At 50.4% G+C, this 27,332-nt stretch overlaps 1 protein-coding gene across 1 annotated transcript in view; it reads right to left on the reverse strand.

Annotated features, from left to right (window-relative positions):
- Positions 1-27,332, reverse strand: part of Il6r (interleukin 6 receptor) — a 51,299-nt gene that overhangs the window by 18,719 nt on the left and 5,248 nt on the right. The window contains 5 exon segments of the mRNA XM_028890832.2: positions 378-519; positions 1,083-1,249; positions 1,581-1,765; positions 3,767-3,890; positions 4,900-5,136. Of these exon segments, the coding sequence (XP_028746665.2) occupies positions 378-519; positions 1,083-1,249; positions 1,581-1,765; positions 3,767-3,890; positions 4,900-5,136 (855 nt within the window).

The raw sequence follows: 27,332 nt of genomic DNA on the forward strand, positions 1-27,332 counted from the left end.
AGGCTCGCCCACTAGAAGGAAGACGTGTAAGGAGAAAAGGGCCCAGCCTCTAGTGAGCTCCCAACTCATGAGTGCAGCTAGACTTGACCCTCCAGGTCCGAGAGCCTGGGATTCAGAGCATCAGTGACTCGGGTAAGACACGCAGACAAGAGCTACGATTGACCCAGTGCTTGGGAGGTGGAGGCCAAGAGAATCAGAAACTCAAGGTTTTCTTAGCTGTGTGGAAAGTTCTGGGCCTGCCTGGACTAAAAGAAGTACTCTCTGAATGAAGAAATGAAATGAAGGGGTTGGGGGTGTTGACTCGGCGTGGTTTGCCACACAGTTCTGGACTGCTGAGATGTGTCCCAACCTCCCTCCCTCCGTGCAGACCCAGGTACCTATCCAAGGAGTGCCCGTGACTTCCGGGGACCACTCGCTCCACTGGCCAGTCTCAAGCTCCTCCTTTCCACGGAGCTGCACCACGTGCTTCACTCCTCGCAAGGCATCATGGATGATGCACTGGTACTCGGCCGCCCGGAGCTGAGGATGGAGACACGGTGAGTCCCGGCAGGCGCCCCGGTGGGGCAACGCTACAGGGAGAGGGCACCCTTGACCACCCTGCTCTCCACTTGGCAGACAGGCTGAGTGAGATGGAGTTGTTCTCAGCCACGCGGGCTTCCGTCACTGTGGGTTAGAGAACCCCCTTTTCAAGCTGCAGCCCTTGCTTTCCAGAGACCCCAGCTTTATCCTTTTGCTCTGATTCTCAGGAGCAGGCCGGTCAGAAGGGGCCCGGCATTATTAGTCTCATTTATAAAGACACAGCCAAGACTCCCAGAATTAAACACCTAACCCAAGACTATGAAGGAAGGAATGGTACAGAGCCAGACCCAGAATCCCCCTTCTTTTCTAGTGTCCTACTTGCCCCCAAGGATCTAGGGGGCATTTTTCTGTTTAGAAATAGTTTTGATCTGAGCATAGAGGCTCACTTTAGTAATTACAGCACTTAAAGAACGGGAGGTCAAGGCGGGAGCATTATCAGGAGTTCAAGGCTACTACAGGATGAAACTTTGTCTCCAAAAAAAAAAAGGAAATGAATTAATTACCAGCCACACGGTGAATGTCTTTGACCACACGGGTCGGTATCGAAGCTCAAACTTCAGCATGTAGTAACGTGGGTCCCAGGACTCGGGGTCTTGCCAGCTGACGTTGAGCCAGCGAGGCCTTCCAGGTATGGCCGATACGACCAGATTCATAGGCGGGTCAGGCTGCACTGTGGAGAAGGAATAGATAGGGCTTCTGAGCAGCAGCAAGCATGGTGCAGAAGGGACACGCAAAAGCTCTGCAGGCACCCCCGCCCCCAGGCACACACCACTCCCCAGAAATGTTTGCATTCGATTTATGTAGTGAGAATGGAACCCAGCGCCTTGCACCTGGTAGGCGAGAACTCATTCACTGGACCACCCCTCCGCACCCCTGTGTTCATCTTGAGAGGCCCCCAAAAGTCCCACCGGCGCTCTGCACATCTTCCCTGCCTCTCCCAGAAGCAGATCAGGAACACACCCACAAGAGAAGGAAGCAGCTGCGGGCTGGGACCTGCTTACCCATTTTTAAGCTCTGAAATGCCACATGGCTGCTGGAACTGCTTCCGACACTGTTCGAAACACACAGTGACACCACGTGGTAAACTCTTTCACCCTCTAGGATTTTCACCTGGCAGGAGAAGCTTCTGGACGTCTGAGAATACTGGCAGGGCACCTGGAAGTCACTCTTGGAGTTGGTGCTGTTGCTGTGGGACACAACGGAGGGAGGCGCACACATTCTAGCAATTTCCGTTCTTTTTGCAAGAGAAATTTAAGTCTGGCCCAGGGATTGAAAGCTTGGGAACTGGTGTCTAGTTTCTGGGCTTCCACTCAGCCAGTGTTGACTCCTATTAGTTTCTAGGCAAGTTTTTCAACCCAAGAGTTTGTTTTTCTTCCTAGAAAATGGGAATGCTAAAAGCATCAATACCTTTCCGATAGAGTCTATGCTAAAGGCATCAATACCTAGCTATCCAGTAGGGTCTATGGCAAAGCCCAGCCAATGTGGGGAGAGGGGGGCAGAGGAGAAGGCCTCTCTGGTCTCTCTCTTGTCCTGTGTCATGACCTCTGAATTCCTTCCTGGCTCTTGTCCTTCATGCTATAAAGGATGCAGAAATGAATGAGAAAAGTCCTTCCCTGTCCCAGTGCTCAAAAGACCTGGCCTCGGGTGATACAGAACGCTTTGCAAATGCTCGCATGGAAGGGGGGGAGATATGGGAGGGGCTCTGCATACTGATGATGGTCAAGGGAAGTCGGATACCATCATCCCACCTGACCTGGAAGCCTGAGACCCCTCCCACTTTCCTGCCACTGGGAAACAAGTAACCAACCTCAGACCCAGGTATGAACGCTGGGCCCAACCCTTGCTGGTCACCACAGCTGGTTTCCTAACTAATATGTAAGTTCTCTCATACGTGCTGGGGGTGTTTCCCAGACCCTTCAGTGAGGGACCTGAGACCTGAGAGTACCAGGCTCTGCCCTGGTACACAGTGTGTGTCTGCTACTCCCAGGTGAATCTGCGTTCACATTTTCTGCTCTGGCGCCTACTCTTGATCACTTCCTGCTCTTGCCGCTCTTGCCTGGGGCCAGGCTTGATGCCCACAAACACCAACAACCAGATGACTAAGAGTTCTGTGCAGCCAACCGCACAGGTAGCCTGGGAGGGACTGCACAGGATTTCATAAGATTACTTAGAATGATATGACTTAAAACATGCATTTGCTTACTTCTGAAATTTTTCACTTGATATTCTGGGGCCGTGGTTAACTGATGGCAACCGAACCCGCAGAAAGAACCAATAAGGAGGGCTAACATACTCCGATCACTCAAACTTTATTACAAATGTCTGGGTTTAACAGGCTAGGCTCGGGATGAAGACTGTAACACTTCCTCTCCTCCCTGGCTGAAGCCACCCTAGGTCCCAACTTCTGCCTGGAGGGGTAGCACCTCACCCCCACCCATGACCACTCCCTGGTCCCTGCCTTTGTAAGGCTTACAGGGTCAAAGCATCGGATAACAGCCCTTCCAGCCCTCACCCTACCCCAGGGCCATCTGCACTTTCTTTAGGGAAACACCTCAAACCTTTGGACCTTGATGGAAATTGGGCAGCCCCTCCTGGGATTGGATTCTCTTCCTGGCCACCTAGAACCACTTTCTAGCTAGGTGACCTTAAGCAAATTAATCAATCTCCTTGAACCGAGCACCTGTTTCCCACAGCTGCTGGGCTAGCTACACTGAATTAACATAGGGCTCGGTTCCTTTATTCCAAAGGAATTCTTTTGACTTACTTATTTTTTAAACTTTTGGAGTAAGTGAGGATCAAAGACAAGGCCTTACACAGGTCACGTGACAGATTTGGAATAGAGGTCTACTGCTAAAACATTGGTCCTGAGGCTGGAGAGAAGGCTCAGTGGCTGCAGGCACTAGTTGCTCTTGCAGAGGACCTGGATTCAACTCCCAACACCCACATGGTGGCTCACAACCCTCCATAGGTCCCAGAGGGATCTGACAGGCATGCGTGTGGTGCACATACACGCACGTAGGCCAAACATTCTTATGCACAAAGTAAAATAAACCTAAAAAGAAAAACAGAATGGTCCCTGTCCAGTGAGTCCATCAGTTGCTCGGGGCCGTTCAACCTTGTCCCCCCAGCTTGGGGACCCCAGTGAGCATCAACTAAACATGAACACTCAGCCCCGCCCATCACTTACATTTTCTTCACGAACAGCACAGCCTTGGTCGTTGGAGAAGGACTGCTGCTTGGGAACCACTCACAAGTAGCACTTACAAGGGGGTTCTTCCGGAAGCAGGAGAGTTTAGGCTCCTCTGGAGGAACTGAAAGAGAACTCAGCGGGATGAAGGGGGCGCAGGGTTTCCTGGGCACCTCTGTCTACCCATCACTCCTCCCGGCCGAGGGGACGCCTTGGTTCAGCATGGAGCCACAAGACACAACTCCCCCAGGGACATCCTGGCCAGCAGATCCCCAGCAAGGGAAGAAAGGCACCATTCACCCTTTGGGCTTCTGTCTAAAGTCGTGGTTCTCAAACTGTGGGTCGTGACCCCTCTGCCAACCTTCTGTCTCCAAAAATATTTACATTATGATTCATAACAGTGGCGAAATCACAGCTATGAAGTAGCAACGGAATAATTTTATGGGTGGGGGTCACCACACCACGAGGACCTGTGTTAAAAAGTTCGCGGCATTAGGAAGGTTGGGAACCACTGCTCTAAAGGGTTGAAAAGATGACGCAAAGCCTGCGCCTTTGACTGGAGCCAGGCTCTCTTCAGTTTCCTCATCTGAAATGAACTGATTTTGATACAACATGAACAGGGACACCGGAAGGACTATGGGAGATAAAGAAGAATGTGGCTTGCACACAGGGCATGGGACCTACAGTCTTCCTGGGAGACCAGGGAGCCCTTCACCTGCCAGTCCTCGGGGTGTGCCATCCGAGAGTTTCATGTGTGCTGAATGGGGCAGAATCTTCACCCTCAAACACTTCATCTTTATAACACTCTCCACAAACATGATAAAGTTCACTTTATTTTGCCAGAGGAATCTGAGGGATGTAGCAAGGCTTAAGCCTGGATGCCTGGCTGTGAGTCCAGGGCTGTTAAATCTGCCACACAGCCACACAGCTTCCACCAGCAGCCACAAGTTCCTGTGTCACAGGCAGAGTGGTGGCCCCTTTCCTGAAACTCTTGAGCCAAAAAAAAAAAAAAAAAAAAAAAACCAACAAACTTAAAGGATAAATCGGGGAACCTCTCCGGAATGCAGGCGCATGGTTAAGGACATTGGAGCTGCCCGAGGACCACTTCCCAGGACACTGAGGGCACAACTCACCATCCACCAGCAAGGGCACAGTCCCCACCAGGTGGCCATCCAGGAAGCATAAATAGTTCCCTGTGTCACTGAGCTGCACTGCCCTCAGAAGCAGCGTGTTTCCCATGGTCGTCCACCGTCTGTGTTGTGAGCCGGAGTACACCCATCGAATGGTGGTATTGCCTTCTGCTTCCTTCCCAGGGCAGATCAGGGTGACAGTGGCCCCGGGCAGGCTAGTCACCGTATCCTTTGCCACCTCTGGGGAAGAAAATACACAGAGTGAGCCACAGCAATAGGACTTTGCTTGTGATTTGGAGACGTCAAAGGCCTCCACGGTAATACGCTGGAGTCCTCCCTTTGTCCAGTCTACATCACATCTGCCTGGCCTCCAGAAGCCTCCCAGACCACCTAGCTGTCTGCTAGAATGCACTTTCTCAAGCCATGATCCAGCAACCCAGCTCCCTTGATTAGAAAACCCTTTTAAGGAGACAACATGTGGAGGCACATGCCTTTAATCCAAGCATTTGGGAGACAGAGGCAGGCGGATCTCTGTGAGTTCAAGGCTGAGGTCAAATGGGTCTCTACATAGCAAGTTCTGCGTCAGTAAGAGCTATATTTCGAGACCTTGCCTTAAAAAAGAAAGAAAACAAACAAACAAAGCCACGACCCTGCTCACAGCATAAAGACCCTGCTCACAGAATGAAGATCCAGATGTTCGGTAGGGCCCAGGGCACCTCCCACCTCTGGATTCCTGCCTGGCCTCAGAGCCTCCTCTCACCACCTGCTGGTGGACCTCCAGAGCCTCCCTCTCTCCCTCTCTCCGCTTTGCTCTGCCTGGGTCCTAACACTCCCATGCCATCCCCACAACAGAACATCCTGTGCACTTCAGGTCTCAGCCTTGGTCCCCTTCCCGAAGTGGTGTTCCCGAGTCCCAGTTGATTTAAGCCTTTATTTGTGTCAACTCCCCGACTATGGCACCCGTCACACGAGTCACAAAACCAAATCCAAATCTCTCTTTATCAAGACTTTACCACAGAGCCAGCAAGATGGTTCAGCAGGGAAAAATGCTTGCCATGCACGCCCAAGGATCTGAGCTGGGCAAGGAGAGAATCAACTCCCAAAAGTTGTCCTCTGAGCACGTACGCTATGGCATGTACACACCCATACCACACGCACACAATAATATTGTTATTTACTTTTTATTATTAAATCAACATTAAAAATAAGTTAGGCAGTGGAGGTGCCTGCCTTTAATCCCAGCACTCAGGAGGCAGAGACAGGGGTACGCAGATCTCTGAGTCCAAGGCTAGCCTAGTCTACAGAGCAAGTTCCAGGATAGCCAGGTTGCCAGGACTACACAGAGAAACCCTGTCTCAAACCTCAAACACACTACGCACACACACACACACACACACACACACACACACACACACACACACTAAATGGATGGATGGATGGATGGATGGATGGATGGATGGATGGATAGATGGATGGATGAATGAAAGAAAAACCACTCCCTAACTTAAAAAAACACCCTATTTTAATCTCAGTGTCTAGAACGGTGCCTGGCACATGTAGGCACTCTTTTGCAACTGACAAAATGCACAGGTGAACAAATGATTCACCTGGGTGTGAACCCAGTATGCACAAATGCACAGGTGAACAAATGATTCACCTGGGTGTGAACCCAGTATGCACAAATGCACAAGAAGTCTCAGTGTCACAGGGTGCACATGGGCCATTTTATAGGTGGTAACCAACATAGAGAATTACTCTCAGCAAGGAGAAAAGAGCCAAGGCTTTGGACTCTCTCTGCTCTGACCAGGAATCTAAACACATACCTATCTTGTAAACATGTGGGCACAGCTGTTTTTATTCTAGGAAGCAAATTGGGAAGTAAAAACTAAACATATTCTTCATTCCCTGGGAAAAAATAAATTAAAGATTCAAGAAACATTGAGTCAGGTAGGCATAGTGATTCATGTCTGTAAACCCCACATTTGGGAGCCTGAGACAGGGAAATCACCAAAAGCTTGAGGCCAGCCTGGTAGTCTCAATCCACTCATTTCCTAGTTCAGATTAAGGACTAACAGAATCTAAGACAAAAATGAGCCCAGGTATGAAGAAAATGTGGCACATATACACAATGGAGTACTACTCAGCAGAGAAAAACAATGACAACATGAAATTTGCAGGCAAATGGATGGAACTAGAAAAAAATCATCCTGAGTGAGGTAACCCAAACCCAGAAAGACAGTCATGGTATGTACTCACTCATAAGTGGATTCTAGATATAAAATAAAGAACAATCAGCCTGCAACCCACAGAATCAGAGAGGCTACATAGCAGGGGGGACCCTAGGATGACTGTGGCTTATAATAAGTTTTGGGTTTACCCAGTCACTGGACAAGCTTCAGTGAAACATTTCACTATTAGGATAAGAATATGTACCGAATCAAGTTGATGGAAGGATATCTTGGCTGTACTTTCAGGAGAGGAGGCTAAAATCTTTTTAGATTATGGATTAACGTATAGAAAAATGTCTGCTGTAAATCAAACAGTGAAGGGAAAGATGAATAGGAATCTCACTTACACAACTTTAGTAAAACAGCTCTCTGAACAGATGAAGATAGGTCTCTTCTGTATCCCAGAATCTAATAAATAGTTATATGTATAATTCAGCCATTATTGGGCTTCAAAGGCCTTACTGGGAAATGTTATCATTTTTACTATTTTCTACAGAGAAAATATTTTTCAGTTTCAAATAACTCTGGACTTTGGAATTATAACCTGTTTATTGCTAAAAAAAAAAAAATTAAGTGGAAAATGCTTTAGGACCACTGAACTCATGTTGTATTTACATATCTATATCTGTATAAAATAATGATTATAAATGTTTGTTTAAAAAAAAATAAACCACTCATTAGGCCAAGGGGAAAAAAATGAGCCCAAGTACCTTGTATAAATTAACCCCACTGCGGAGTCTCGGGAACATGGCATTTTTAAGTTAGGTATATGTGACTCTTCAAACCGAACGTCGAACTTCCTATCAGCAAGCAGCAGCAACACATCTGGCCAGGGGTTCAGAAAAGCCAGCGTGTGCTCATGTCCTCACATGTGTTCCTGGGTAATAAACACAAGAGTCTCTCTCCGCCCTCCAAAGACTGCGTGCTTGGAAAGAGGCTTTTCCTGGCGCCTGGCCTCTGCTCTCTCCACCTCTCCTCAGGGCCTCAGGGAGGGTCAAGTCGACTACAGCTACCAAGCCAGGGCAACCTGACGGTCCCCAGCAACCAGCCGCCATGTTCAGGGGCCCTGCCTCCTCCCACTCACCACCGGGAGGACGGGACAATGGGTGCAACACCAGAAGGGTGCTCTCTCTGTTTTTCTCTCTTTACCTCCAGAGTCTTGATCCTTGGGTGGAAAAGAAAATGGCAGGGCTGGAGAGATGGCTCAGTGGTTAAGAGGGATTGTTGCTCTCTGGGGACCCAAGTTCTCCCAGCACCTACATGGGGCAGCTCACTACTGTCTGTAACTCTTGCTGGTCTCAGAGGAAACAGAGAGAGAGAGAGAGAGAAGAGAGAGAGAGAGAGAGAGAGAGAGAGAGAGAGAGGAGAGAGAGAGAGAGAGAGGGAGAGAGGGGAGGAGGGAGGGAGGGGGGGGGGGGGGGGGGGGGGGGGGGGGGGGGGGGGGGGGGGGGGGGGGGGGGGGGGGGGGGGGGGGGGGGGGGGGGGGGGGGGGGGGGGGGGAGGGAGGAGAGGAGGGAAAAAAAAAAAAAGAGAAGAGAGAGAGGAGGAGAGAGAGAGAGAGAGAGAGAGGAGGGAGGAGGAGGGAGGGAGGGAGGGAGGGAGGGAGGGAGGGAGGGAGATGCATAAATAAAAATAAGTTGTTTTAAAGAACACCTTTCTCCTCCTCCTCCTCCTCCTCCTCCTCTCCTCCTCCTCCTCCTCCTCCTCCTCCACCACCACCACCTTCTTTTTCCTCTTCTTTTGGTTTTTTTGAGACGGAGGTTTCTCTTTGTATCCTTGGCTGTCCTGGGACTCAGAGATCCTCCTGCCTCTGCCTCCAGAGTGCTGAGATAAAAGGCGTGCGCCATACCTCGAGCTTAATCTTTAATCTTAATAGGAGCAAAGTGGGCCTCTGTGAGTTCTAGGACAACCAGGGTTTCAAAGTCTCAGACCTTGTCTCAAGAAGATAAAATTAGGGGTTGGGGATTTAGCTCAGTGGTAGAGCGCTTGCCTAGCAAGCTCAAGGCCCTGGGTTCGGTCCTCAGCTCCAGAAAAGAAAAAAAAAAAAAAGATAAAATTAAATGAAATTAAAAAAAAAAAAAAAAAGCAGCTTGTCACCTTGTAGTCAGGTGAGTTTGAGGAGGCTCCCTAAACTTCTCTGGCCCACAGTGAGTAAGGACGCCTTCCCTCTGACAACCAGCACCCAAGGTTCCAACATCGGGTTGGTGGGGGGACATGCTTGGGCCCCAGAGAGCCCCACCTGTGAGAAATGCAGCCTCTGAGGCGGAAGTTCTCACAGTGCCTACAGCGACACCTGAGTGGTGACGCCAGAGTCCCGGAAGGCCAAACCTTCTGACAGCAGTGAGGGGAAGGCTTCCAGGAGCTTCCAGAGGCCGGAGGTCTAGCGAGCTTTGTACACATTCTTCAATGACATACTTTCAGCGTTTCAATTGTTCCTCAACTACTTCACACACAGCTGCATAGGTGAGTTAATATGGGCAGTATTCATAAGAGTTATGAAGCATAAAACACCAGAGCTTCCCCCAAACTAGCACACCTGTTATCTCTGAAGGTGGCTCTGGTTCCCCTCATTTACAGCCTCCGGACCTATATGCATTTCACAGCTCTGGATTTACCCTCCCTCACTGTAAAACACTTTATTACATCTGTTACTCACTTATTTATATTTATTATGGGGCTGCACACGCCATGGCACATGAGGGAGTCAGAGGACAATGTGTGGGCATTCTTTCCTTCGATCGTATGGGACCCGGGGTTTGAACTCGGGTCATCAGGCTAAGCAGCAAGCATCTTTCCCGGCTGGGCCATCTTGCCAGCCCTCTTCCTCCTTCCTCCCCTACTTCTTCTTTTGTAACTTCACGTGGTCTCTGAGCTTCATGAGACGGTTTATATGTGTTCTCCTGCACTCTGCTTTTCTCAGTTGTGTTTCCACGGTATGTGGGTGGAGTTTGTTTACCCTCACTTCCGCTCAGTATTCCACTGTCTGAGGTTTCAAGATATTCCCAGTGCTGTGGTGTTTGAATGATAACGGCCCCAAAGGCCCGTGTGTTGGAGTGCTTGGTCCCCAGTCAGTGGAACTGTTTGGGAAGGATTAGGAGGTGTGGCCTTGTTAGAGGAGGTGTGTCACTGGGGGCGGGCTTTGAGGTTTCAGAAGCCCATGACAACCAGGCTCTCTCTCTCTCTCTCTCTCTCTCTCTCTCTCTCTCTCTCTCTCTCTCACACACACACACACACACACACACACACACACACACTCACTCACTCTCTCTCTCTCTCTCTCTGCCTGCTGCCTGCAGATCAGGATGTGAGCTCTCAGCTACCGCTCTAGCACCATGCTGGCCTGTTACCGCACTTCTTACCATGACAGTCACGGACTAACTCTCTGAAACTTAAGCAAACCCCAATAAATGCTTTTCTCTTATAAGTCACCTTGGTCATGGTGTCTCCTCTCAGCAAGAGAACAGTGATTAAGCAAGTACTTTGTCACAGATAATGAGTATGGCTGTTAGCACTCTTACAAGTAACTCTCTAAGCTTCCCAAACAAAACTGCTGGGTTCTGTTTTGTCTTTGAGACAGGGTCTCATGTAGCCCAGGCTGGCCTCAAACTAATTATATAGCTGAGGATAACCTTGATACACATCTCCCCATCTCCTGAGTCCTGGGATTACAGGCGTGTACTACCATGCCTGGCCTGAATGAGGTGAAGTTTTAGCAGGCCCAAGGACCCTCCACATCACCATAGCAATATTCTCACCCTCCCATTTCCCACTGGACAAAGCAGACAAGGATAAAAGCCAACACAGACATCAAGCTCATGCACTGACTTTGAACATGTGGGAGCTTAGACAGAAATGCTGGCATAAGAGAATTCTGCTGGCAGGCAGCTCCACTGCACGCTAGCAAGAGCCCCCCTGCCGGCTGAAGAGCGAATATCAGAATTCACCAGGCAGCCTGAGAGTGCCACTGGACCACAGATGCAAGGCACTTTTCGTGAAAAGTCCAGCCACCGTGGACAGTTCGTGCTTTCTTTGGCATTTGCACATGCTGCTGTCCTGAACTAGCCACGGGCACAAGATGTTCTGGTCACCCACAGGCCACACAGAGTGAGGCACCGTAAGATCAGAAACTAGTGCAGTCCATGGCCAGTGATGTAGCAACCATGAGGTCACACCACAGCACGACATGCCCACGTTGGCAGTGCTGCTGGTGTGACCCGAGCTACCGACTCAGCTAAAGGGGGAGGGAGCTCAGGATCCGGTCTGGCCGGGAAGGGTTATGAGTGTGTTGACTTCAGAATGGACTCCCTCCTATTTCCTTTTTTAAGTTTTAGCCAGGCAGTGTGCTACACCTCTGTCTCAGTCACTGTTCTGCTGCTGTGAAGAGACACCATGACTAAGGCAACTCTTAGTTGAAAGCATTTAACTGGGGGCTGGCTTACCGTCTCAGAGAGTTAGTCCACTACCATCCTATCGGAAAGCAGACAGGCAGGGTCCTGGAGCGGTAGCTGAGAGCTTCTCATCCTGATCTGGTGGGGGGAGGGGGCGCTGCACCTGGTGTGGGCTTTTGAAACCTCAGAGCCTACCCCCAGTGACACACCCCCTCCAACAAGGTCAATCCTTAGGAGTGTGTGTGACCTAATCTTCCCAAACTGAGTACTCCAACACAGGAGCCTATGCGGTCATACTCATTCAAACTCCACAGCATCCGGACTCCAAAGCACTTTTGAGGTAGAGGCCTAGGGATCAGGAGTGCCAGGCCCTGCTCTCCCATGGATCCAGCTTGAAGGCCATCCTGGGTTATTATCTGAGACTGTCTCAATAAAACAGAGGGAGCAGGCCAGCAAGAGGGCTCCGTGGGTGGAGACGCTCGCACAAAGTCCTGACAACCTGAGTCTGATCCCTGGATCCAAGACGGCAGGACAGACTGACTCCTCAAGATTTGTCCTCTAGTGTCTCCAAGTATGTGCATCACACACACACACACACACACACACAACACACACACACAACACACACACACACACACACACACACACACACACCACACACACTATAAAAAAAAATGCAGCTGGGGAAATGGCTCCAGCAGTAGCGTGTTTACCACACAGGCCCCGAGTTTGATGCCCAGCACCCATGGGTCAGCCGGACACAGCAGCAGTGCCTGTAATCCCAGCGCTAGGGAGGTGGAAGCCAGAGGGTCCCTGGGAATTGCTAGCCAGCCAAGCTAGCTCAATTGGCAAGCTCCAAATTCAGTGAGACACCTGTCTCAAAAAATAAGGTAGAGAGAGTCACGGAGGAGCCTCAGCTGGTAAAGGCCCTCGCTGACAAGCCTGGAAACCAGAGTTTGACCCCTGTAATCCAAGTGGTGTGGAGAGAGAACCAACTCCTGAACGTTGTCCTCTCGGCTCCATGTTCATGCCACGGAATGTGTGCACCCTACACTAAGTACGCAGACGTGATGGTGTTTTATTTTCTGAGACAGGGTTTCTCTGTGTAGCCTTGGCTGTCCTGGATCTCGCTCTGTAGACAAAGCTGGCCTCAAACTCAGAGATCAGCCTGCCCCTGCCTCCCAAGTGCTGCGATTAAAGGTGTGTGCCACCACCACCTGGCTTTAGATGTGATTTTTTTTAATTGAAAAATAAATAAGATGGAAAATGATGAAAGAAGACACCCTATGCCAGCCTCTGGCTTCCACAAGCATATGCACACACAAATGTATGCCCACACACACAATTTTCAACAAAATAAAACTTTGCTATAAAATAGTATGCCACATTATGGTGGCAGGAGATGCATCTGCTTACCGCATCTCTTGGTAATATCAAGAGGCTATACGCTAAGTGATTGACATATAAGATCTAGGATTGTGTAACTCTATCTGCCCATCAACAAAATAACCAGACAGCACATGTTCCCATTATCAAGTATTCATAACTGCCTATACAGGTCACCACCCAGCCCTGGCGACAAGACTGCAACATCCAGCCAACACAACAGGTGCTTGGTACATGCCGATCTGAGATAGGATTCTCACAGACAAGGGTCTCCACGGCGCACTCCCAGAAGGACAGTGGGGGATGACACAGTGGTCCAAGTGGAATCCTTGAGGTGCAGAGAGCAGAGCCTGCCCTGGGGACCAGCCAGGAGGTGCTGCAGAAGCAAAACAAGAATGGGGAGACGGGGCTCTCTTCTGTCCTCCACAGTTCCAGAACCAGTGCCCCATGGCCACTTCCCTATCCCCTCCCCTCCCAGGAGAAACCTTTGCATGTTGGGTGACCAGCCTGAACACTGGCAAGGACTGTTCAGTTACTTGCAAACAATGGATAATACATTCAGGCAATTTGGAGAAACACACCCCCACCCCCCCCCCCCCCCGCGCCACCCTGCAAAAAAAAAAAATCTTATTTTCTCTTCCACAAAAGCAGAGCTGTAAAGAGCAACATAATGGCCACTTCCTCTGCCAAGGAACTTGATAATGGTCTTCTGGACCTTTAAAATTGAGTCACCGGTCTTTGCTTTCTTTAAATCAGGAACAATTAATTATAAAACCCATTTGTAAGTGGTGCCAGTCAGCCCTGCTTCAAAACATATTTCTTCTGGGACTGTGAAAAAAAAAATGCTGTGTTAACTCTGATCTCAGAAGCGTGTTATACCTAATGATCAAAAGACGTTCTCACTGGGGAGACGAGTCTAGAGGAACCCAGAGCCGGTCCAAAGGGTGGCCTGACATCCCCAGCCCACCACTGCTCTGCCTCCTGACCCAGCTGAGTCGGTGCCCAGGTCCTAGACAGTGCGGCATCCTCAGCAGCGGCTCTTTGAAGTGATGGTCTTGGAAGCATCCTCCCTGGACCTCTCGCCGTCTGCCTAGCCAGAGGATGGAATACCACTGATTTCTTTCCCTTCCTTTTATCCCCGTCACCTTTGCTGACGCTTGCTTTGTTTTCTAAGACAGAATGTCTCTTCACTCCCCAAGCTGGCCTTGAAACCATGGCTAAAGAGATCCTTCTGCTTCGGTAGAAGCTGGGCCAATGGGCACAGCCGGGCTTTCCCAGGTTTTAAAGTTCTACACGGGTCTTGTCTTACTCTTGCATATTTTTGTCTTTACACAAAGACACTATAACTGATCTGGGTTATTACCTAGAGAGGGGTGCAGTGTGCGTGGGGTGCTGGTGACAGGGTGGACTCAAACACTTCCAGACTGGAGAGTCCACCCCCATCTTGTAACTCTTTGTCAGACTGCACCCCGAGCCCACCCTTCCCAGCTGGTTTGATTCCTGAGGGGAAACAAGGAGCCATCTTTGGGCCCGGCTTCCATTTTTTCCATCTGAACATCTCATCCCGTGAAGGTGGCCAGGACTCCGCCTCAGTAGGCCCCATGGGAGGAGGCACAAAGGGAATCAGGTGGGCAGGTACCATAGTGACCCTAGACTCCCTTCCCAAACCGGGCAGGCAGTGTGGGGTGTGGCCGCTGCTCCACAGAATGAAATTCAGCAAAGAGCACGCCACATCTGCCCTTGAGCAATCGCTCAGGCCGTGAGATCTCTCTCAGGCAGCAAGCTTGTGCCTGTCTCCTTCTGAAGAATTCAAAAAATTTCTGTCCTAACAGGCAAGACCACAAGTTTTAGGAGAGAGAGAGTACTGACAGCTACTAACATCTGCTCTGTGCTGTGTTCTCTCCACCTCCTCCACATTATCATCTTTTTCATCTCCAGATTCCTGACGGCCTTAAAACTACCCATAGTCCTGGCTGCCCTGAAATAAAATGTTCCTGATGCTGAGACCAGAGGAGAGATAAGTCAGTCGTTGGTTCTAAAGGGCAAAGAGAAACCTGAGAAATCATTGGGAGTTTGCTAAGCAGCTGCAGAGAACCAGTCCATTATAAAAAGGAACAGGACATTTAAAGCATCCGGAAGTGAAAGTCCTGGGGACGGCTGGAGAGGCCTGAAGTTTCCTTACCCAGCAAGGAGGGAAGGGAGCCCCACAGAGAATGGGGGGGGGTGTGTGAGTACCCTCCCAAGAGGATGGCTCAGCACTCACTGGCTCTGCTGGTAGAGGAGGCCCCTGCTAAGGCGTCTGCAAGCTAAGTGCCATCCTGCCCCCCATGCCAGCCTCTGTGACAGCGGCCATGTTTTTTTCCTGTTTCTGCAATGACCTTGAGAAGGAGCCAACTCCCCACGCCCAGCTCCTAGTGCATCATAAGGCATCACAGGGGAAAAGAGGGAGCATCCAAGGACTGTGAGTCGTTCTGGTCCTCGCCAAGGCCTGTCCCATGCAGAAAAGGACACTTCATCCCAGGCTCTGACAAGACATTGCAGGGAGGGCAGATGTACAGAAGTTAGGACTAAAATCAGGAAAGAGGGCAGAATGCCCCGCCAATCTCCCAAAGCGCATCCTTGCCCTGCAGGCACACTTGGCGTCTGACCTGGCCATGAGCTTAGGTGCTAGCTGGCTGGTTGGGGTCAAGCTAACATCTTGCCAGGCCTTGTTCATTTTTGGAACAGGTTCTTGTTCTGTGGCTCTGGCTGACCTAGAACTCATTATAAAGACTAAGCTTGCTGCCCTCAAAGTGAGAGTGATCCTCCTGCCTCAGGCTTCAAGGGGCTGAAGTTATAAGCATGTAGCATCTGGCCTTATCCATGAGTTATAGGCAGTGTGGGTATCCCTGGCAGGGCCCATTTGCCTTCTCTGAGCAACGAGAGGTCATGTGTGTCGGGCCTTCCCCCCCCTGAAGTCTAGTATTCCATCTCTCCCCAGAGGGCAGGAAGCAGCTCTGTTTCCCATGGGTAATGCCTAACTTGAACATACACTGTAGATAGTTATTGGATGATCACTGGGTCAGGGGATGGTGGATGGCCAGGCCATCCCAGGGGTCTCAGAGTGATGATTTCCTCTCCCCGCACAGCTTTAAGGGAGGGAAATTCCCTTCACCTTCCTCGCTTCCCTAGCTGTGTGGCCTACATTAGCCCACTCTCTGGGCCACCAGCTCCACCACCACGCAGACAACCCTCTACTGAGGACTCCGCAGCATAGTTCTGGAAAGCGGAGCTCTCTCCCATCACCCTGAGGTCTGGTTCCAGAGAGCGAAGAGCTGGGGTTACCCCGCTCCTCTTCCCCCTTCATGTAAACTTGCAAATGTCAATAGCCAGAGAGAAGTATGCGTGATGACATGTTTCTCAACTCCTCCCGAAGCTACTGAGGCTCTTGCCAGCAAAAACAAGTTCGGCTTCCTGGCCCTGTTTATGTAAGCAGTGAACCAGGCACTGAGGACAATGACTTAACATGTGCCTGCTAATCCCACCCATTGCCCCACTTCAGGCAGCCCAGGGTGGCCTCCAGCCTCTTGGGTTGCAGGGCGCAACACTGCAAGTCCTCTTGAGGCACTGAAGCCCTTGATCTGAAAGGAGGTGGGTGTCCAACTGGACAGACTTTGGAGCACTCAGTCCTCAACGGGATGCCTTCACGAAACCCCTCCCCCATCGGGGCCGAGAGAGCTACGTGGAAAAGGAAGTGAGGGCAATGTAAGAGCCAGAGGTGATAGATAACTCCAAGGAAACAGCGCAGTCCAGCCCTAACAGCCACGATGTGCACACGGGCTCCCAGAACTGTGGCAGCAGACTCAGGGCCTGCACAGGGTCAAGCCTGATGGGGCCAGCGCTGAGAGGGGAGTGGACATGTCCCACCTCCAACCAAGAATCGGAAATTGGTACCCTCGTGCAAAGGGAAAATCGGCCTCCAGTGGACTCTCACTGGGTATAGTAAGCACACTTCAGGACAGGCCCATGCCCAGCAGCAGATGGCCACCACAAGATGAACTCAACGGCGTTTCTGCAGACGCTTGGCCTCATATAGCTTTGTGTGTCTTATTGGTCTCATGCTTGCATATGTTGGTTTTTCTGTTTTTGAGATTTTGAGTGTGCATGGTTTTTTGTTTTGCTTCTTGGTGTGGAGGGGGTGCCAGGAGTCCATGGGCAACTCACGTTCAAGCAAAAGCAAATGCAAACCTCATTCCCATGGGGTTAGACAGGCCCTGGTGTTCTCTGTCTATCCTTGCCTTTTCCACAGAAGGGCTAGAACCCATCCCCCATCTTCTGGGGCCATCTTCACAGAATGTTCACCGCACATCTTCCCACGCGATGGTACTTAAGCCATCTTCACAGAATGTTCCCTGCACAGTGGGTGTTTTACTGAGCCCTCAGAAGGTCTGCTGGGCCAGGGGTGTTGTCCACACTATCCTCATCCCTGGTGGCCAGGGGTGTCCTCCACACCATCCCCATCCCTGGTGGCCAGGGGTGTCCTCCACACCATCCCCATCCCTGGTCAGACTGTTGAGGCAACAGGAACTTCAGAGAAGTTCAGGAACCAAGTAAGGCCCAGGACAGCCTGTAATCCCAACACTCAGGAGGCCCAGATAGGAGATTTATGAGTTTAAGGCCAGCCTGGGATACACAGTGAAGGCCTGTCTCAAAAATGAAGTAGGATTGTTTAAGGAATTGGCCCAAATCCCACAGCTAGTGAGCGTGGTGTGCATACTAGGCATGGGGGGGGGGCAGTCTCTCTCCCACCTTACCCCAGAGGCTTCTCTCAGACCCTGACACACACACACACTCACACACACACACACACACACACACTCACACACACACACCACACACCACACACACTCACACACACATACCACACACCACACACACACACACCACACACCACACACATACCACACACCACACACATACCACACACTCACACACGCTCACCACCATGTTCCCTGATCTAATTTCCTCTCCTCTGCCAGCTCTGTCACACCTGAGTTCCGAGGAAGACAGGTGACTTCTCTTCAGTGTGGACCACACGGAGTGGACCCTGGGAGTGGGGCTCCAGTTCTCTTTCTCTGCCCTCCACTGACAGCAATTGTATGATGCCTCCCCCCTTCTGCCTCGGGACCTCACACCCTCCCTGGCTGTCTCACACCTGGGCCTTTTTGCTTCTCCATGAGATGCCAGGACCAGCTGGCCCCTTGCGGCCCCCAGGTCACAGCCAGCCAGTAGGTCCAGGCTCTGTGTCACAGCTCTTGGCCCTCGCTCTGAGCCAGCTCCCAGATGCTTCTCCAGTGAATGGTTCCTGGCAGGACGCCAGCTGCAGCCCACAAATGGGCCCGTACTCCTTGTACCTGCTTGTATTTGCCTTGTATTTGGCGGAGTCAGTATTTACCTTGGCTAGGCCTTCCTCGCCACCTACCCAGTGGACCATACACCCATGGGAGAAAGGCCTGTGAGAGGAACTCCTGTGGTCCCACAGCAAAGTAACTCTGGGCGCTGACTCAGACACCCGTGGTGTGACCAGCTCCAAACCAGAAAGACACTGACTGGGTCCTCCCCGGCTTCCTGAGAAAATCACATGGCCCCAGGCCAGGAAGGTCTGGGCAGGTTATCTCTCCAAGATTATAAAGTAATTAGAGGAAAGCTATCCGAGGATATCCTGCTGCCCCATCCCCACGGATCTGTATTTAGGGATGAAGCAATCAGAGGCTGAGGAGGCCCTGGCACTGATCTCGTCGTCGTCCCCTCCCCCCGTGGCCGCGCCCCCCCCCCAGGGCCTCTGGGGACTCTGGTCTAGAAAGCCACTGTGGGGAGGCGGTGCAGCAGGAAGCAGGTGGAGACAGCCACCACTCGAAACCTAAGGACTCTTGGGATTTGCTCCCGCTGCTCGCTCCATGGAGAACCAGAGCCAGAAATCACAGTGTAGCTCAAACTACGTCCCGGGCTCTGGGCTCTTGGCTCTCAGGTCTGTCCACCCCCCAGCGATGAGCCTTCCCAGCCGTACAGCGTAAAAGAGCTCTTCCTTTTTTGACAGTTTGGTCTCAGGGCCTAACCAGGGCTCTGGGCCACAGTTAGGGTTTTCATATTTTGGGAAGGAGGGCAGAATGTGGTCAGGAGGAATTTTACGGATCTCCCTAAGGCTGTCCCCCAGGTAAATCTACCAACCCCACCCTCCCCCGGCTCCCCCAGCAAACCCTCGATAGGAGGCAGCCAAGCTCGAGAGCTAAGGAGTCAGAAGAAGTAGGAGCGCCCTTGAAGGGGATCCATCTCTCTCCATGCTGGAATTTCTGACGCCTTTCTTCACTTCCATCCTGTCCTAGAAGCTCCCTCGGGTCAGAGGCTCCCCTCACCTCCAGGGCCCTACGAACCCCACAGAGTAGTCCTGGTAGGCTGACAGTAACACTCAGCTAGCTCCAGACAGTACAGTGAGCAGCATGGGGCTGTTGGGGCTGTTTAAAAAACAAACAAGCAAGCGTTGGGAATCAGGGTTGAGCTCAGTGGTAGAGCGCTTGCCTAGCAAGTGCAAGGCCCTGGGTTCCGTCCTCAGCTGGGAGTGGGGGGTGGGGGCACAAAAATGTCAGGTGGTGTGGCACATGCCTTTAATCCCATCGCTTGGGAGGCAGAGGCAGGTAGATTTCAAAAGTTCGAGGCCAGCCTGGTCTACAGAGCGGAAACCCGGTCTCAGAAAACAAAACAAACAAACAAAAAAAACTTGTAACATCCAGGATTGAGTTACAAGAGTGGGACATGGTGGCTAAGGATTTCTGTGCACAGTGTTATGGACACAGTGGCTAAGTATTTCTATGCAGTGCTGTGGACACAGTGGTTACAGATTTCTATGCAGTGCTGTGGCCCTGAAAGATCCTGGGCCCAAGGTTAGGAAGGATAATAGCCAAGCAGCATCAGCAGGCAGTGATGGCTAAGGTAGACACTGACCACCACACACCCCACCACTGAGTATGAATTATACCTACGATGCTGCGGACACTTGGGGGCATCAAGGATGAGGACCAGCTAGAGGCTTGCCCAGAGAATCGAACAGGCTGGAAGGAAGCATAGGCAAAGTCACAGATAAATATCCCCACCTTGCTGTGGGACATTTAACCACACTGTGTGAAGATGTGTTGCTGTTTTACACTGCCTGACTAGGGCACTTGATTGGTTTAGTAAAGAGCTGAACAGCCAATGGCAAGGCAGGAGAGAACAGGCGGGACTTCTGGACAGAGACGGGAACTCTGGGATGAAGAGAGGCGGATTCGCCAGTGAGACACCTAGGAAGTCAGACGTACATTATGGAGAAGAGGTAATGAGTCACGTGGCAGAGCGCAGATTAATAGAGACAGGTTAATTTAAGTTAGAAGAGCTAGTTGGGAATGAGCCAAGGACAAGGCCAAGCTTTCCTAATTAATAAGAAGTCTCCCTATCATTATTTGGGAACTGGAGGTCCCAAAAGAATGTCCCACAACATCACCATCCCTCCCTGGCCCTCTCTCCTACCCAGCCTCTGCAGGCCCCACTGCGCTTCATCAGCCAGAACGAGAGTCATCAGGGTTTGGAGCGGGGCTGCTGGCAGAGCGGCTCACGCTTATAACTGCAGCACTTGGGAGGCTGAAGCAGGGGCATTGCAGTGAGTTCTGGACCAGCATGGATTACAGTATGAAATCCTGTCTTTAAAAAAAAAAGGGGGGGGGTTCCTCCGCCTACCCCCAGGGGCTTCTGCAGCTGCGTTCTTTCTCAGAGGTTCTGGGAGTCCACAGCCTTTGTGAAATCCAGGGAGCAGTCAGATTTCTGCTGCCCTGCACTCTTCCGGGGACCTAACTCACTGGCGCCACACAGCTTCATACAGATTCCCAAGTCCCCACCACGCCCTACGTCCCTCACTCCATGTGCCACGAGTTTGTTTATGTGCACGCACACACACACACACACACACACACACACACACACACACACACACATACACACTCCCTGTCATCAGAAAGGAAGCAGCTCAGGACGGTGGGACATTTTCTCTTGGTGGAATCCAGGTGTCCAGCTCTGCGGCCCCAGCTCAGCCTCTTTATGCGTAAGCCCCAGCGGGTCTCACAAAACAAGAGCATTTCACCACAGAACAGCAATGCTCCTGGATCTCTGGAGTTTATACTAATAAAAAGGTGCGATGTGGTGGCACACATTCCATAAATCCAGCAAAGGCACAAGCAAATGTACAAAGGTAGCCTGGTCTACAAAGTGAGTTCTTTCTGTCTGTTTAGACATCTGTTTGTCTGAGATAGGATTTCATGGTCGGCCTTGCTAAGTAGCTGAAGATGACCTTAAACTCTTGACCTTGGGACCCTATCTCTTGAGTGCTTGAGATTATAGTCATGTGCCCCCGCGCTTGGCTTTGCATAGTTTATGGCCAGCTAGGACTACATGATGAGGCCCTATGGGGGTAGGTGGAGAGGACACAACAGGACTTTTTATACAGGCAAGTTGATTCTAAAGTTCAAATGGAAAAGTAAACAAATCAAGATAACCAGGAAAATTTTGAAAAGGGAAAAAAATGGGAGTGAGATTAGTCCTGCCCAATATAGCATATTATACTAGGGGTATAATAATCAAAATAGTGTGGTAGTGTCTCATGTGAATAAAAACCTAAACTACAGAAGTGACTAGAAAGCACAGAAATAAAAGCTAGGGCTGAGGATATAGCTCAATGGTAGAGCACTCACCCAGCATGCTCAAAATGCTCCATCTCTGGGTTCGAACACCAGCACGGGGTGACATGTCTGCACTACTGAATGGCTCACTTTAAAAGTGGCTAAGGGGACAGATTGAGTTCCAGGCCAGCCTGGGCTACATGAGAGCCTGTCGTGAGAGAGAGAGGGAGAGAGAGAGAGAGAGAGAGAGAGAGAGAGAGAGAGAGAGAGAGAGAGAGAGAGAGAGAACAAAAGAGAAGGGGAATGTATCTTAGTGTAGACAGAGCACTTGCCTGGCATTCACAAAGCTCGATCCCCAGTACTATGATTAATTAAAATCAATGGAGGAAAAGTGGCATATTCAATAAACAATAACGGGATATCAGGTTATAACTGGAAAAAGAGTAAACCTCATGACTCATTCCTTGGTTAATTCAAAATGAATCCAATATTTATAAATTTTGTTTTGTTTTGAGACATAGTCTCTCTAACAGCCCTGGCTGTCAAGAACTCACTATACAGATCACCTGGCCTCAAACTCACAGAGATCCGCCTCCCTCTGCCTCCTGAGTACTGGGATTAAAGGTGTGTGCCACCATACCTGGCCAAATATTCAATTTACTTTTAAATGCATTTATTATTATACGTATGAGGGGTGCCTAACATGGTGTGTGTGAATGTCACGGCACACGTGTGGAAGCCAGAGGCCACTTTTGTGAAAATGGTTCTCTCTGTCAACCTTTATGTGGGTCCTGGTGACCAAACTCAAGTCACCAGGCCTGTGTCTCTAGTACCTTTACCCACCGGGCCATCTCAACAGCTCTAAATTCTTTTTTGTTTGTTTGTTTTATTGTTTGTCTGTTTGTTTTCGAGACAGGGTTTCTCTGTGAAACAAGTTTGGTTGTCCTGGAACTCACTCTGTAAACCAGGCTGTCCTCGAACTCACTGAGATCCACCTGCCTCTGCCTCCCAAGTATTGGGATTAAAGGCATGTGCCACCACCACCTGGCTTTTTTTTTTTTTTAAAGATTTTTAAAAAAGTGTGTGTGTGTGTGTGTGTGTGTGTGTGTGTGTGTGTGCGCGCGCGCGCGCGCGCGCGCGCACGCGCGTCCATTTGCTCATGAGTGCAGGTGCCCACAGACTCCAGAAGAGGACATGGGTCAGATCCCCTGGAGCTGGAATTACAGGCTGGCAACTTGGGTCCTCTGCAAGAGCAGTATGTTCTCGTAACCACTGAGCCATCTCTCCAGTCCCTTTAAAATATATATACATTAGTTAGGTTTTGGAGACAGGGCCTCACACTAACTTGGCTGGCCTTGAACTCCCAGTAATCCTGTTTCCCAAGTGCTAGGAGTATAGATGTGATTTTTTTTTCCCCCGACTGAGACAGGGTTTCTGGAACTGACTCTGTAGACCAGGCTGCCCTTGAACTCACAGAGATCCACCTGCCTCTGCCTCCCAAGTTCTGGGCTTTTAAAGGCATCTGCCACCCCTGCTTGGCTTTTTTAAATTTTAAACTCATAAAAGTAAAAGAAAAAGAAGAATCTTTTAAAATGATAATGGCATAAAGACCTCACTAAATATGACACAGAGGCCATATAAATCTAGCTGTAGCTTTAAGAAAAAAAAATTGCTGAGAATGGTGGATCATTCCTGTAATCCCAGTACTCAGGAGGCTGAGACAGGAGGTTTAGGCGTTTGAGGCCAGCCTGGGCTACACAGCAAGACCTTGTCTCAAAAACAAAATGAAACAAAGCAAAATAAATAAGTATGGGGGGAAGAAAAACTTTGCTATCCAACAATAAAAGACAAACCAGAAAACCATTTATCACTTGTATAAGATTAACTTCCTTTTTATAGTAAGAGCTTACGTAAACAATAGGAAAAAGATCAACAGCTCACTGAAAAATGAACAGTATAAACAGGCAGATTATGCAAATGAACTATTTAATGCCTGCTACATAGAGAAACACCCATCCAGCCTCACTCGGAGAAGCTGTGTGCAAATTAACTCCACGCAGACATACTGACCTCTGCAGAGGCCATTTTTTTTTTTATTTGATTTTGTGTTTTTGTTCTGTTGAGACAGGGCCTCTATGCAGCCCATTGGCTTACAATTCACTCTGTAGCCCAGGCTGGCCTCGAACTCACAGAGATCTGCCTGCCTCTGCCTCCTGAGTGCTGGGACTAAAGGCATGTGCCATCACCACCCCTGTCTGCGGGCCACTTTAATAGTGCGCTGGCAGGTGTGCAGACGTCGACATGCTTGTATTTTGCTGGAGTATAAATTGGCACAACTTCTCCCCTCTCAAATTACAGTGACATCTGACCCATCAGGTCCCCTGGAGGACTTTATCCTGTGGGTGTGTTTTTGAAGTATGAGGGGTGCCAAAGTTATTCCCCACAGCACTGTCGGCAACAGCAAGGTGGGATGTGGCCAAGTGTCCACCAAAAGAGACCAAGCGTGGGGACACAGCTGGGCTGGTGGAAGGCCTTGCCCTATGAGCAAGGCGCTGGTTTCCACCCCCAGAGGGGATGGGCAAATAAAGAGGGTGTATTCATATAATGAGCCATCCAAAGAGAATAAATAAGCTCTGTTTAGGTGGCGCACATCTGTAACCCCAGAATTTTAGAAAGCACAGGAGAATCAGCTCAAGTTCAAGGCCACCCTGGTTTACATAGCAAGGACTTTTCAAGCTCTCCGGGCTTTGCTCTTCCCGTTCACAGAGTGGAAATAACGGCTGTGCTCACCCTAAAATGTTGCTGTGAGGATGAGACTCAATACCTGAGGTGAAACCCTCCGCGCGGCTTTCATAACACCCCTGACCTCGCCAACACTGTGAGCTGCTGTGAGCTGCTGTGAGCTGCTGTGAGCTGCTGTGAGCTGCAATCATGATCCCCTGCACTTCGGCCTTTTCCCCACTCCAGTGACAAAGCCTTCACACCATGGCCTCCCCTCTCCTACCAAAGCAGGCTCCGAGGGTCAGCAGCAGCTGAGCCCCACTCTTGACTGTTACCCTATCAGGAAGTACTGTCGTGTCTTTGCGGGTCTGAAGTGATGTTCCCAGAGGCTCCTGGATGGTCTGGCCCTAACGCTCAGGTGCCTCTCTTGGAGATGGAAGAGTGAAATGTGGTTGAGAAACCTTCCCTAGACTAAAAGTGATGTGAAGGGATACGGAGGGGCTGGGGTGGCGGAGAGACACTATGCTGGTTCGCTAATACCCACACCACAGCCTAGAATATTCTTCAATTCTTAGGAGAAGGCAGTGGGAACTTCCTGGGGCAGGAGGGGGATTATCTTGGTCACACTAATCAGTAGAGTCTAGGAGTCTCTGATGAGGACACTGGGAAGAGAGGCGACCTTGTCGTCCCAATGTCCTGGGAAAGGTAGGGGTTGTTGACACCATGCATACAATAAAAAGGGGGCTAGGGAAAGGCCCAGTCAGTAAGCCTGCCACACAAACATGAGTTCAGGTCCCCAGCACTCACTTAAAAAGCTGGGCACAGGGGTATGTGTCCGTAAGCCACGCGAAGGTGCAGGAACTAGGGGCAGAGGCAAGCGGTTCCCCCAAGCCTGCTGGCCAGCCAGTCTAGTCAGTTGGTAGACTCTAGGTTCTGTGAGAGACCCTGTCTCAAAAACTAAGCTGGAGGACATTAGAGGAAGACATCCAGTCTCTGTGACTGACCTCCACATGCACGTGCACATATGTGCTTGTGAACCTGCCTACACACACACACACACACACACACACACACACACACACACACACACACACACACCTTGGTCTGTCACGTTCTTGCTGTATGATCATGGGCCAGTTTCTGAGGCCCTCTGGCCATCTGTCTCCTGGCTATTTACTCAAAGACATTGTCCCACCAGTTTTTACTCCTTTCAATTCTTTGGTCTCTAAATCTCTCCCATCAACATGTAAAAGCACACATATTTTAACAGTCTTTTTTTTTTTTTTTTTTTTTTTCCCCAAGACAGGGTTTCTCTGTGTAGTTTTGGTGCCTGTCCTGAAACTCACTCTGCAGACCAGGCTGGCCTCGAACTCACAGAGATCCGCCTGGCTCTGCCTCCCGAGTGCTGGGATTAGAGGCCTGTGCCGCCGCCACCACCACCACCACCCGGCCTCAACAGTCTTTTTTAAACTCTTCTTTGTTGACTGTACTTTAGACGACAAATATTCTCTGAGATCTCAAAAGAGCTGACCAGACCTGCTGTCCCTCTGGCCCCCGCCATTCCTCAGTGCCACCGTTACTGTAACCACCACAGAAAGGGAAGACACACAATATCACAAATAGTGATTTTTCTGGAAGGAGGTAGGGAGAGAACAGGTACTGGGGAGACAGCCTGGATCCAGGGCCTCGGGAGTACACCGGCTAGAAGTCACCAGGCAGAGCTGGCGAGGGACAAGGGGGGGGTGGAGAGCGTGGCTGGAGTTCAGCTACCACATCAAAGCTGGGACTAGAGAGATGACTCACTAAGAGTTCCTCCCAGGTCCATACCTTCAGTCCTAGCACTTGAGAGGCAGAGGCAGGGGGATCTCTGTGAGTTTGAGGCCAGCCTGGTCTGCACAGAGAGTTCTAGGATAGCCAGGGCTACATAGTGAGACCTTGTCTCTAGAAAGAGGGAGTTCTTTCAGAGGACCAGGATTGGATTCCCAGCACCCACGTGGTGGTTCACAACCATCTGTAACTCCAGCTCCAGAGGCTCCAATGCCCCCTTCTGGCCTCTTTGAGCAACCATGCATGCAAGTGGAGCGCAGACATACATGCAGGCAAAACACATAAATGAGTGAAATAAAAATCAAGGCTGGACTCAGGACCCTGGATCTTGGTTTCTCGGGGCAGGGGCATACAGTCTCTAAACATCTTCCTACTTCCTTTAGGCAGTCACTCAGATCCGTTCTCAGGGAGACCCTCCTAAAGCACCAGTTCTGTGTTCCATCCTATACCTGCTTCGCACACACGGCAGCACAGTCCCTGCCCTTCTGCCCTCCACACCCGTCACCGCCACACTTTTATCCATCGTCGCTCTGCTAGAAGGCTGCTCAGTAAACCGTGGGTTTCCTTCTGTTTTGTTCACTGCTATACCTTATTTACAAAGGCTCCTGCAACACAATAGGAATCCAAACCATATTTTAAGACTAAATGGATCCTTAGCCACACCCACTTGAGCACTTACTCTGTACCAGAGACTGTTCTGGACAGTCTGTCATCCCCTTACTTAACCCATGGAATCCTCCGAGCCACCTGTGAGGCCGCGCAGTCGTCCTCAGGACTGCCACTGCTTCCAGGAACCCCCTCAGACACCAGAGCCCAAGGATGCTCCCGACCCCAGACAAAACGATGCAGTCATTGTGGATAGCTTGGTACATCCTCTTACCTTCCCCTCATTTCCTGAGCGTTCACACTGCCAGGGGAACAGTGGGCATGTGCTCTTTAAAGAATAACGAGAGAAAAAAGTCTGTGCATATCCTGGACAGACAGTTGTTGTTGTTGTTTCTCTCTCTGGTACCTCCAACATGGGTTGTTAGAATCCTTGGATGCAGAACGTGCACACCAAGTCTGTAAGCCGTTTTGAGACAGGGTCTCACTGCGTAGACCAAGCTGGCCTTGCCTCTGCCTCCTAAGTGCTAGGATTAAAAGCACTTACCACAACACACCCAGCCTTCCAAGTCACTTTTTGCATTGTTTTTAAGATTTGTTTT

Source organism: Peromyscus leucopus, chromosome 6 (genome assembly GCF_004664715.2).
Source record: "Peromyscus leucopus breed LL Stock chromosome 6, UCI_PerLeu_2.1, whole genome shotgun sequence".
Lineage (NCBI taxonomy): Eukaryota > Metazoa > Chordata > Mammalia > Rodentia > Cricetidae > Peromyscus > Peromyscus leucopus.